Consider the following 12,646-nt stretch of genomic DNA (forward strand, 5'->3'; position numbering starts at 1 on the left):
GTAATTCTGGGAAGCGGGTGTCTGTCCGCCCCGGACACTTCATTGATGGGCCATGACGCTGGCCCAACTACCTCTTCTTGTCTGCTCAGGAGTTTTTTTAAAAAATTAGTCTTCCTATCTCGCGGCCCTCTTCCTTCCTCAACGTAGTAGCACCCCGCGCGCAGCTTGAAGCGTCGTGCCTTCGCCTACAGCCCTGCCGGCCACCATCGTAGTCGCACGCCCCTACCGCCTTCTCGCTGCTTTGACCCAGCATCGTGCCATCCTCCCCGCCCACCTGTCGCGCCGCCACGCTTGCTCCCCCACGCCACGGACCGTCGGACCGCCACGAGGACCGCCGGCTCCTTGAACTCGAGGTGGGAGCCAAGGACCACCGGCTACCCTTCTTCTGAGATCCATTTCTCGCTTCCTTGAACTCGATGTGGGCGCCATCTTCTCCGCTCCTCGCCCTGGGCCATTGCCTCCGGTGAACACATACCGACGAGCCTCCATTCTCTCAAGCAGTAAGGAGATGTTGCCCTAAAAATGCATGTTGCAAGCGTATGTTTCAGATGTTTTAGAGGTATGTTGCAAGTGTTTCATACGAATGTTGCAAAAGTGCATCGGGATGTTGCATATGTTGCAATGGTTGTACACGTATGTTGCAAGCTTCTGTTCCTAATGTTTTATTTGTTTTTAGACATATGTTTCAAGTGTGTTTATTTGGATGTTGCATATGTTGTACACATATGTTACAAGTATTTTATCTAGATGTTGCGTATGTTTTATAATGTTTTTCAAGTGTTTTTCATGTATTTTTGCGAGTGTTTCAAATGAATGTTTCAAGTGTTTCATCTGCCTTAAGACGGTATGTTGCAAATGTTGCATCTGAATGTTTCAAAGTAGATCAGGTGTTGCATCTTCATCTTCACTTTCTGCTGCCTCGCCTCAGTGTCTCCTCCTCCTGTCACCGCCGGTTGCCATCCGCCGCCCCTCCCCCTCTTCTCGATGCTGGTGACGTTCAGGGGTGACGCAGGCCCCGTGTGGATGCGTGAAACAGTGCAGAGACGGCACAGGAAACAGCTAAGGCGCGGGCGTCCGGACATCCAGGCGCTAACAAGCCCGGTAAAAGGTCTGTCGGTCCACACACACCATGTAGACTTTACGGTTTACCCCTCTTCTTTGTTTTAATTTTTAACTGTGTGCGGACACACCAGTGCAAACCAGCTCAGCGATATGGCACTGCCTGCCCAGTAGCCCCTGGCCCCCTAGGCCGGCTACGCTAGCCCCTATGGCTATGGCTATGGCTATGAATTTAAAGTCGACGTGGTATGGAATGCTTTTTCATTCCTGCTGTGTTTAGTTCGTGAATTTGGCTACTGTAGCACTTTCGGTTTTATTTAGCAATTATTGTTCAATCATGGACAGGCTCAAAACGTTCGTCTCGCAATTTCCAACCAAACTGTGCAATTAGTTTTTTTTCGTCTACATTTAATGCTCCATACACGTACCGCAAGATTCGATGTGATGACTACTGTAGCACTTTTTAAGAAAGTTTTTGGGAACTAAACAAGCACTCAGCGTACAGTCGTCATCCATTCCCCGCCCCGGCCCGTTTGAATTTCAAGCAACTGGCCCTTCATGGCTTCATCAGTGACCCACAGCTCTCTACTGGTAGCCGTGAATGGCAGACAAGCCTTCCTGCCCGCTCATGCCGCAGCAATGGCTTTATAACACCCCCCCCCCCCCCCCCCCCCCCCCCCCCCTCTCCAATAATCTCCACAGGCCATACTCAGCACAGCACGAAGGCAACCATCAGCTAAGCTGCACTGCGACCCCATCACCACCAACAACTGAAGCCATGGCTGTCGATGGACACCATTACAACCCTTGCGAAGTTTCTCTCGCCGCCGCCAACCCCGTCTCCGGCCCACGCCGTTCCTGCGCTCACACAAGCCAGGCAAGTTATCCTCAAGCCTCCATGCATATGGTACGTAGTTTTCATTGTTGGATTTCCCATTCATGATGAAGTACTACATGAACACATGCATCATCAGATGGAAACAGCTGTGCCCACGCCACCACCAGCAGCAATCGTCTCCCCTGCGCCAAGCGACCTACCAGCTCCCCCAACGCACAGGCTTGGCGTAGGATCAGCTTTCATCAAGATGTTCCACGGCGGGGTATCAGAGATGATGGTAATAACAGCTCTAACTTCTAACAAGTAAGAGCATCTCCAAGAGTTTTCTATTTGCCTTCCTAATACTTGGTTTTTAGAAAAATAAGAAAAAATATCTCTCCAATTCATAATCCATCCTCCTAGTATTTAGACACTTGGAAAAACTGAGCGAGTTCCGCGTAACTTTACGTGGCTCTTGAGTCGCGCGGATCCTTCTCCCGCGCGGTTTCCACCTTCGCACCTTGAGTCCCGCGCTTTTCTCCGATCAAACCAATGTCTGACAAGGACGACGAGGCCGGCACCGGCACCTCGCCGTCGGAGCCGCCGAGGGTTCCGGCGGCGGCGGCAGTTACGAAGCCATCCACCTACGCGCCCATGGGCACGCTGCGGGGCGAGGAGTGCGCTGACCTCCTGGCGCTGGTCTCAGCCGTCTCGTGCCCGCTCGAGGACGCCGTCGCGGATTTCCTCGCACGCGTGCCCCCCCGAGTGCCGCTCCCTGTTCGGCAATGCCGTCAGCTTCGTCCTCGAGGTGCGTGGCTCCTCGTGACCAGAGACCCTCCCCGCCGCTCATGTCTAGTTTCAGGCGCCGCTCTTGTTGGAGCCACGTGTCGTTGGATTGTTCGGTTCTCAGGTTTTTAGGGGTGCTTGTGCCAAGCTGGTAGCCGACTGGGCGTGGTGGTTGTTGGAGGTCCGGGGACCGGGTTGATTGTGGGAACAGTTAGGTTCGGCAATGGCAGGGCCTGGCTTATTCACTTCTTGGTTTGATTGTTGAATTGGATTTGTGGTTTTTGGATGGTGGGTTCTAGCGGCAATTGAGTGAAAGTTTACTCTTTGCAGTTTAGGCAGTCATGTCTGTGGTTTGGATTTGTGGTTTTTGGACGGTGGGTTCTAGCGGCAATTGAGTGAAAGTTTACTCTTTTCAGTTTCGGCAGTCATGTCTGTGGTTCTAGCTGCTCTGTTTGAACTAAATCTTTAGAATTGTGGCTCGTGGTGAGCACACTAATGGAAATTAAAAATCGCTGCTGCCTTCTTATATCTCACTTAGTTGTCTGCTTGGGCTGCGGAGGCTTCAGTGGATGTGGATTTGAGAACTGTGGCCGGCCGTGGCTTTGGATTTGGGCCGCCATGGCTCTTCAGCCTGTTCGGCAGGCCGTAGATGATCGTGGATTATTTATTGTTGGCTGGTTTGGTGTGAGAGAAAAATACTGTTCTGGCTAGAAATTTATGACCGTTTACGACCAAGCGAACAGGCTTTGCCTGCTGATGGCCGCGTAGCGTCGATGGCTGCTTGCTGATTGCTAGCTGCTGTTGCCGGCTACTGCCGCCTGATGCCTGCAGATAGCCTGTGCTTTTGACATGAATGCTGATTGCCTGCATTTTGCATATGTGTTGGTATATACACAAGTGGGACTAACATTTGATTTTTTAGAAGTTAAATATTAGGAACTATTAGAGGTTACTTTTTTTTTTTCTTCTAAAACCTTTTTAGGAATTGAAAAACATAGACTTTTTAGGAGGAATATTTAGGGAACTTTTGGAGATGCTCTTAAGTCATATTTGGCTCCCCTTGCTAAAAACTCTAGAAGCTAAAATCTGCCTAAAGAAACAAACACTCCCTCTAAAAGCTCCTAAAAAGTTTAGGAGGGTCCAAAAACTTTAGGAGCTCTACCCCTTGCTAAAAGCTCCTAAAGTTCATCCTGGACCCCCACTACCCCATCACGTCATGCAGGTGATGAAAGTACCAGGCGCATGCAGAGGAGGAGGAGGGGGTAAGGAGGAGGGCAGCATGGTCTTTTTACCAGTGCATTTATTGCTTTTAGTCAGTTTTAGGAGGTAGAACCAAACAGTTTTTAGGAGATTTTAAAAGACTGTCTAAAACTTTTTAGTAACTAAAGTTTTAGGAGCTCGGAAGCAAACAAGGCCTAAAGTTGTTAACCATAGGCAATCATACATGCTAGAACGTCTGTTAAATTAATTCTTGTTTGCATTCCGTCCGTTTCAGTTCTTGCCGAGAGGATATCACGTAGAGGCCGGATGAGTGTGTCTGCCAGCAGTGGTTCGACATCGCCGTGCCGAGCGGTGACGTGCACAAGGTGCGGATGGAACGGTACGGCGCCCATAGGCTGGTTTTCACCAACGGCTGGGCTGAGCTAATGGACAGAGCGGGTGTCGCACAGGGGGACATCGATCGCTTCTGGCGCACCGGACACCTCGCCTTCTCTCTCACCATTCACTCCGGAGATGGCGCTCACTAACAAGTTATCATTATCTGATTTTTACTTACCTGCTGGACCTTAATTAATACAGTTGTCCGATGGGAAAATGTCCGTTTCGCTGACATCTCCCGGGACTCGCCGGACTGGGTTTTTTTACCCCTTTTTTAAAACTGTTTCCAAATTTGATACTGTTTTTTTTTTCAAAACTAACACTTTTGGCGCCTATTGCCATGGCGCGGCAAAATCAAACTGCTGTGCCATGCATGGCGGCGCGGCAGGGCTGCCACCGTGGCAGCGACAAGGTCCGCTGGCCGCTAACGTGGCAGGCGCTGCCGTGCCGCAGATCAGGGCACGGCACTGTCGTGCAGCCCGCACGGCGCGGCAAGGCCCATCACAGGCCCGCGGCCGTGGCCTCCTCTTCACTTTCTCTATTCCTCTGTCCGTCTCGCCCATCCCTGCCCAACACCGCCGCCAGCCGCCTACCCGATAGCGCCGCCACCCCCCCCCCCCCCCCCCGTCGCGCTCGCCCCTGCCCTTGGGCCCTCCACCGTCGGCTACGCCTCCATCACTGCCTCTCTCCCCATTCCCATGCTCAGAGGGTCAGGGTCAACCCCTGGGTCGCCAGCGCCCCCTCGCTTCCTGTCCAACCGTGCGTGCACCGCCGCCGACCGGTGAGGCCGCCAGCGGCCCTCTCCGTCGGTTGCGGTGACCCCCAAAAGGTCCCCGGTCTTTGCCAAGGTATTTTCTCCCTCGAAGACCCTCGATTTCATGATATTGGTGATTATTTTTTGAATGATCTGATTAGGGTTAGTGATTTAGTTTAGGTTGGGTTGTGATTTAATTTAGTTAGGTAGTTAGTTTTTGGGGTTTAGGTTGTATGTGGCAGTATAGTTATGGTTTAGTGTTCGGTTAGGTAGTTTGGGTCTAGGTTTTTGTTAGTTAGGATTTAGGGTTTAGGGTTTGGTTAGGTAGTTAATGTTTAGTTCGTTTGTAGTAGTAATTGTAGTTAGTATATATAGTATTTATTAGTGTTGGTACTTAGTTACACGTGGTACGACGATTTCGATAACATGATGAAGTTTCCTTAAATGCTTTTGTAGATGGATTGTTGTGTCCGAGTTTTTTACGGAGAAAATATTAGGAAAGAAGATGGTATGTTTGAGGACAACGACCTTTGTGTCCGTTTGAATATAAAGTTTGGTGGTGATTTCAAACTGAAGAGGAGGTTTGAGAGTGGAAAGACTAGGGCACACTACGACCTGATGCCCTTGCGCGACCATGCTCACTGGTCCCTCTATAATAGGATGATCCAAGGTTCCAATGTGCCCATGGCTGAGGTGATGGTGGAGAATGGATACATGATGTAGGGTGTCCAAGAAGGGTTGTCCATTGGCGGTGTTGGAGGCAATGAACAAGAATGGGGGTTGATGGGGAAGCAACTCCGGGTAATATAGATTTGGACGGTCAGTTGACGCAGGAGCCCATTCATTCAACACCAATGGTAGTCGATGATTCTAGGCGCGCGGTTCTCAGTAGTCCTTATAAGCAATGACTTCGATGAGAACGAGTTGGAGCGGGAAGAGGAGCAGGAGGAGAAGGACATGATCGGTGATGTAGTTAGCAGTGATTTAGAGGATTCAGACAATGACCAAGGAGGCAGAGATGATATGCCAACACTGGTTCATGCTATGCCAGTACCAGTTAATGCTATGCCAATACCAGTACCAACTGAAGTACTTCATGCTATGCCGGCTCAGGGAAGACTAGTCACAGATTTGTAAGAGGATGGTACCTCCTATGATTCATGGGCTAGAATTAGCGAAGCACAACAGTACGTTCCATCAGAGGCCTACACAGCGACAAAGCTTATGCAATTAAGGTCGATGAACATATCTTTTAGTGGCGTTCCAAACTATAGGGATGTCAGCATGACAGATATGGCAGTTTATGATATAGGGCTGCAGATGTATAGGAAATCATTGTATGACCATGAGAATCAAATCCTTGAAAAGGGGATGATATTCAATACAATGTCTGAGATGAAGCTTTTCCTTCAGGACTATGCTGTCTATCACCATAGGCCATACACCGTCACTCATTCTAACAAGGAGTTGAGGTACAATGTGACATGAAAGGCAGGTTGTCTTTGGAGGTTAAATGCATGGAAGAGAGAGAGACAGAGCGATGGCAAGTGGGGGATAACTAAAGTGGTCTAGCCCCACACTTGTCTATCAAATAAGGGGAAGGAAAATCATCAGTAGCTCACTGCACGTTAACTTGCCCATCGTATATTGGGGCTTGTTGATAACAATAACGACATTTTGGTGTCTTCCTTACAATAGTCCATATACGGATTCATTAAGTATGACGTCAAGTACAGAAAGGTTTGGCATGCTAAGCAGATTGCCCTAACGATTCGTTGGGGTAGCTGGAAGGAAGCGTACAACAGGGTTCCCCAAATATTGTGTGCAATGTCTCACTACAACCCTGGCTTGAAATGGTTTATAGACACCGGAGGGATGTATTTCATGAACCCGTCGAGGCATGTCCTGCATCGTGTGTTCTGGTCATTCGCGCAGACGGAACATGCATTTCAGTATTATCAGCCAGTCGTAGTGGTTGATGGGACTTTCCTAACTGGAAAGTATAGGGGCGTCTTGATGATGGCGGCTGCTGTTGATCCGTAGGACCAGATAGTACCCTTGGCTTTTGCTTTGACAGAGGGAGAGAACAATGAATCATGGTCATGGTTCATGTGGCATCTATGTGTGCACGTCCTTGGCCCGTCTCGCATGATATGTTTGACCTCAGACCGACACACAGAGCTACTTAATGCTGCCGAGAAACATATCGAAGGGTTCCTACCTCTAGTGCATAGATGGTGCATGCGACATTTTGCCGCTAATTTCTGGCGGCGTCAGTGGAAGAAGGAGGTTTGTGACAAGGTAAAGGCTTGACAAGGTAAAGTCTCTCTATTGTGTACGTACAGAGCATCAGTTCAAGGAGACAAAGAGAGAACTAGACAAAATGCTAAACAGAGAGGGCAAGGCCTGGTTAGAGGGACAGATGGAACAGCCTAAGTGGGCGTTAGCATATGATGAGGACGGTTTCAGATACGACATCATGACCACCAACTTGTTAGAGTTCGATCGTTGCCTGTGTTCAGAATCGTTGAGTTCTTATTTCACAGGTGCAACGAATATTTTGTCAAGAGGTAGAAAATTTCACAGAGTAATCTAGCTGTGGATGGGCCATTTGGAAAGGCCGCAAAAGAATATTTCAATGAGGCTGAGGAATTGGCCAAGCAGTATACCGCCGAGCCGTATGGACCTGCCCGACATGCCTTTAGTGTATGGGGGAAGGGTGGCACAAGCTTAGACGACGAACGTTATGGTGGACGAAACTACCGAGTTGATCTTGACAAAGTAGAGTGCACTTGCAACGTCTCTCAGATCATGCATGCCTCTTGCTCTCACATGATCACGGCCTGCAGGGTCCGCGGATATGACTACAAGGGTCTGCCATATATGTCACCTTTGTATCTTCGTTCGAACACCGTCAGTATATGGCAGAGGAGCTTCGAGCCGTACCTTGACCCGACAGTGGCCCCCTTATCATGGTTTGGACTACGTGCCACATCCAGAGCTAATGAAGGTAGGGAAGTGTAGGAGTAAGAAGTGACTCAAGGGGACATGGATGCTTTGAGAGGATACGGCGAAGACAAGTACGGAGGGGGAGACTTCAACGAGACCTGTGCTTGTTGGGACACACAAACTCCAACGAATTGGAAGGGGATATCACAACTCGATCTCCGCAATCGCACAAAGGTGGTTCCTCAAATCATCTAAGTGCGGCTAAGTGCTTCTCCTTAGCCGTCATTGGCAGGGGGTTAGGGGGAGGTGGAACCAACCGCTCGAAGTGCTCACGTGGATGTTTCCCTCTCCACCAATCGTCGAAAAGGAGGTAGCTTGGATCAAACTTGTTTGGACACCGATCCACTAAAAGAAAAACCACCTCTCATGGTCCTACACAACAAGATTCCAACAAAATATTAGTCAACTACTAACACAAATGAAGAAAAGAAGATACAAAAACAATTACTTATATTAAAACGACTGCATGTGTAGAAGAAACGCGCAGCTGCGTCTGGATGTCTTGATTGAAACACGTCGGCCAAGAAACCACAGTCACATTTAGGGACAGGGAGGTCAGGAGGGACGGGGGTATCTTTGCTAGACACGTCGAGGTATAATTCTCTAGGACGGCCCTGTTTGCGCCAAAACTCCTCCCAATACATGTCTTGCATCTAACAAAACGGTTGTAATTTAACACCAATCAAAATATCACAAATTAATGAAAAACAAAAAAAAAACAATACTAAAACAATCTAAAGGTGAACCATTTGAATTAAAACTAAGAAAATATAACCTACACTTAGGAACAAAAATTTACCTTAAACTAAACATGGTACCCATAGTTCTAATTAACTAATTAGCCTTAACATAGAGAAAATGGAACAAATCTTTTCCTCCAAACCCTAAGTACCCATTTCTCAAAAATATACTATTCCTCCAAATCCTAGCTACCAATCCTAATATTTGAATCCACCATTCAAACAACAAATCGTAGCATCAATACCTTGACCGAGGTCGAGGAGAAGCTTGGGGGCAGGAGGTAGGGAGGGCCGGGCGGCAGCGGCGTGGGCACCTGGAGGTGCCCCAAACGGGAGGTGGGAGGGAGGGAGGGTGGGGGAGGAGAGGGGAGCGAGGGAAGGCGGCCCAACAGTGCCGGAGCACAGCTGGAAAAGGGTGCGAGCGCGGGAGGCGGACGTCGGGTGTCAGAGTGAGAAGGAGTGACAGAGAGAGGGAGGGAGGGAGCCTGGACGCGCCGCTTGTATGCGGCTTGGCCGCGCCAGGGGGCACGACGTGGCTGTGCCCGCCATGGAGGTTAGCGTGGCAGAGCCGGCCACCAGGCCCGGCTGATCGCCACGTCACCACGTCCGCCGCGCCGCCATGCATGGCGCGGCGGCTTCATTTGGCCGTGCCAGGTCAATAGGCACGGCCAAAAATGTTAGATTTGAAATTAAAACTTAAACAGTGTCATATTTGAAAATAATTTTTAAAAAAGGGTTAAAAATATAAAAAAATTCCGGGACCGACGCCCTGGTCTGTGCCCTCTACTCGATATGGGTTTGTTATTTTGCTCTCGGCACCCGATCATACTCTACGAACAAGGCTACGTCCAACACGGATCAGTCCCTCTGTGGTAATATATATATCTTGATTTCCAGTTTTCCCCTATTATTTAAGGTCCCATGGACTCAATAATTGAGATATATACGCACACACTAATAATATTTGTGTCTTCCCAGTGCAAACAACAACAATTCGTGCAAGCCCTTAGTTAGTTTCCAACTTTGGCACTATGCAAAAAGAAGATTCCCCGTCATATCAAACTTATGGTACATGCATGAAATACTAAAAGTAGACGAAATTAAAAACTAATTGCACAGTTTGATTGTACTTTACGAGACGAACATTTTGAGCCTAATTAGTCAACAGTTGGACAATTATTACCAAATACAAACGAAATGCTACAGTAGGGAATCTGGCACTATAAAAACTTTGCACATCCAAATTCCGGCCAACTAAACGCGCCCAAGTGTCCATATCATCGAGTAGGAAACCCGCGGGTACCTGCACCCGCTGGTAAGATTGCCATCCTACAAGGAATCTTGTGAGTTAAGCTATGCTCAGTTCACTTTAAGCTGTCAGCACCTTTTCTTAACGTGAATGTATTTGAATATCTTTTTTGGTCAGAATGCGTACATGAATAGTGAAAACGACATTTCAAGATGTGTATTTGAATATTTATGTACATAAATCGTTTGGCTTGAGTATCACCATCATAAGTGCATTTGTAATTTCCTTGTCCCGCTCTAATATTTCGCAAACCAGTTGTTATTTTCTCGAAGAGTGGTAACCAGTTATCTGTGTGTACTACCTAACGAGAAGATAAGGCCAGGCAAAGAATCAAACCAAACAAAATTTAGGATGCAGGGCACCATCCTGCTGGATTTGCCTGGAATAACAACACGTATATGCAAGACGCAGATCGTCCCAAGGCACTCTCCAAATCTGCATCTTTGCAAAAAACAAATCTCTTTTGATATGCTTGAAATCCCAGCGGTCATTTTCTTCACAAATCCAGTCAAAATTTTAATGAGAAAATCTCCCCAGGTTCATCCAAAACTGGAGCCAAATGAAGAATGGCTATAGCTTGATTTCATGCGCCAGCGGCCTGTTCGTTGCCATGGCGGATTCAAATGCGACGGCCAGGAGTGAATTCATCAATAGCTACATGCCATATATACACGTGTCAGTTCCCAAGGGGCGTGAGATCTTGCATTTTGATCTGGAACGAGGAGCGAATTAATTGAGCATATCAGATTTCTGATTCTCATTTATTTTCAAGCAGTTACAGGAAAATCTTTCAGATTTGGGCAGCCTTGGCTTCGCCTATAAAATGGGCCTGCGACTGTGATATGCAGCACTCAAAGAGGCAGCCGAGTACCAAGAAAAGAAAGATACGTGTGCATCATCATCATCTCAAGTCAAGGTTCGTTGGTCCTGAATTCCTTCTCTTTGTTTTTATATTTTCTCTAGAATATAGTACAGTTCGTCTAGACACGTACCTAGTATACTGCAGTATCAAGCCTTGTATGGCATGGCTCAAGGAGCCGGTGAATCTAAAAATGGTGGTTTTATTGGCTCCTATTTCATTTTAGGAGAAGAGAGAAAAACAGCATGTCACTATAGTACATGTATCCGAAGAAGTCGGAGTCGGAGCTTTTAATCTACATATATGTCATTCATTCTAATCTGCAGTCATTGTTGTCTTCGCCATTGTTCTGTGGACTACTGTAATGTCTCATTCTAATCTACTGTAAGACATAAACATGTTTTGCCGTTAATACATGTACGATGCTGTAATTAAGTAGAGAATATTATGATTTTGCTTAATCTTCTTGATAGTATCAGGAAATGAAGAGTAGTATTAAAATTGATTTCCTTATTTTGTTTGCAGTATCTTCATGGCATCCAGGAACCAAGGGTCTGCCCCAAGGGCATTAGTTGTGGAGGATATCAAAGTTGATCGTCTGATTCTCATGCATATGTTGCACAAACTTAACTGCGAGGCTATTGCTGTTGAGAATGGGAAAGAAGCTGTTGACCTTTTCCTTGAAGGGAAAACATTCGACATTGTTTTCTCAGATAAGGATATGCCCATAATGTCGGGCCCTGAGGTATATATATTTCAACTGGATAATATTAGTAGGTTTATATTTATTTCCTGTTATTTTTTCCTGAACATTATTCACAAGTTTCTCAAGAGGTTATAGAAAAAAAATCTTCCAGCATTTCATCTTAGTAGTATTACTTATCAGTTATTCACTTGTTGTATTTTGTTACAAAAAGTATAACAAAAAAAAACTTGTAGCGTATATGAAGCTAGCGAACCAATTCAGTTATTTTTTACGGTAGACTTTTGATTGCCCCAGTAATACAATGTAAACTTAAGAATCATCAAAAGTAAGACTCATAACTGACAAAAATTTAATTTCTTGGTGGGTCATTTGGCAGGCTGTGGCCAAGATCCGTGCCATGGGAGCTACTGAGGTGAAGATTGTTGGGGTCTCAGCAGATTTCGGTGGAAAGGAGGCATTCATGCAAGCTGGTGCTGATGTGTTTGTGCCCAAACCAGTGAAGCTTGAGACTCTCCAGTCTATGCTCGAGGTGGTCATTAGCAAGAAGAACATGAGCGGCTAGCATCAGCTTGTAGCAACAACAGATGCAGCAGTGCAGCTAGCTCATAATATTTGTTTGTGGATTATTCGCATTTGTTGCTTTATTTATAGGTTGCAGTTATGCTTTGTTGGGGCGAGAACTCAAGTTGTAATAGTTTAAGACAAATTTGGATACTTTCTATGATAATTTATGTTTTAAGACAATCTGATCTTTATCCCGTTCTATGGATTATGTTGGGGTTGACCTTTGGGCTTGTCACTCCGCGCGCGCATTAATTAGTGTTGCTCCTTAGCTTGTTTCCATGCCTTTGTCTTGTCTTTCAGGTGACGCTGTCCCAACACCGCCCAACACCGCCCAACACGCATTAATTAGTGTTGGGAGCCTAAATCCAATTTTCTTTCGATTTCGGCCGCTGTCCCAACACCGCCCAACCAAGCGCTCGAAACACAAAAAAACTGACCAAACGA

General features: G+C 47.0%; 1 protein-coding gene across 3 annotated transcripts; it reads left to right on the top strand.

Annotated features, from left to right (window-relative positions):
- Positions 1 to 2,068: 2,068 nt before the first annotated feature.
- Positions 2,069 to 12,359, top strand: LOC136509583 (two-component response regulator ORR42-like). 3 transcript variants are annotated; one of them, XM_066504337.1, is made up of 4 exons: positions 2,069 to 2,200; positions 10,849 to 10,989; positions 11,458 to 11,677; positions 12,015 to 12,359. In XM_066504337.1, the coding sequence occupies exons 1-4, from the start codon at positions 2,145 to 2,147 to the stop codon at positions 12,198 to 12,200; spliced, it is 603 nt and encodes a 200-aa protein (XP_066360434.1). In that variant the 5' UTR covers positions 2,069 to 2,144; the 3' UTR covers positions 12,201 to 12,359. The 3 variants fall into 3 exon arrangements, with proteins under 3 accessions (XP_066360434.1, XP_066360435.1, XP_066360436.1); XM_066504338.1 differs by lacking the exon at positions 2,069 to 2,200 and adding an exon at positions 10,072 to 10,107 and having other exon boundaries at positions 10,611 to 10,989; XM_066504339.1 differs by lacking the exon at positions 2,069 to 2,200 and adding an exon at positions 10,078 to 10,107.
- The last annotated feature ends 287 nt before the right edge of the window (positions 12,360 to 12,646 follow it).

Source organism: Miscanthus floridulus, chromosome 15 (genome assembly GCF_019320115.1).
Source record: "Miscanthus floridulus cultivar M001 chromosome 15, ASM1932011v1, whole genome shotgun sequence".
NCBI classification, from domain to species: domain Eukaryota; kingdom Viridiplantae; phylum Streptophyta; class Magnoliopsida; order Poales; family Poaceae; genus Miscanthus; species Miscanthus floridulus.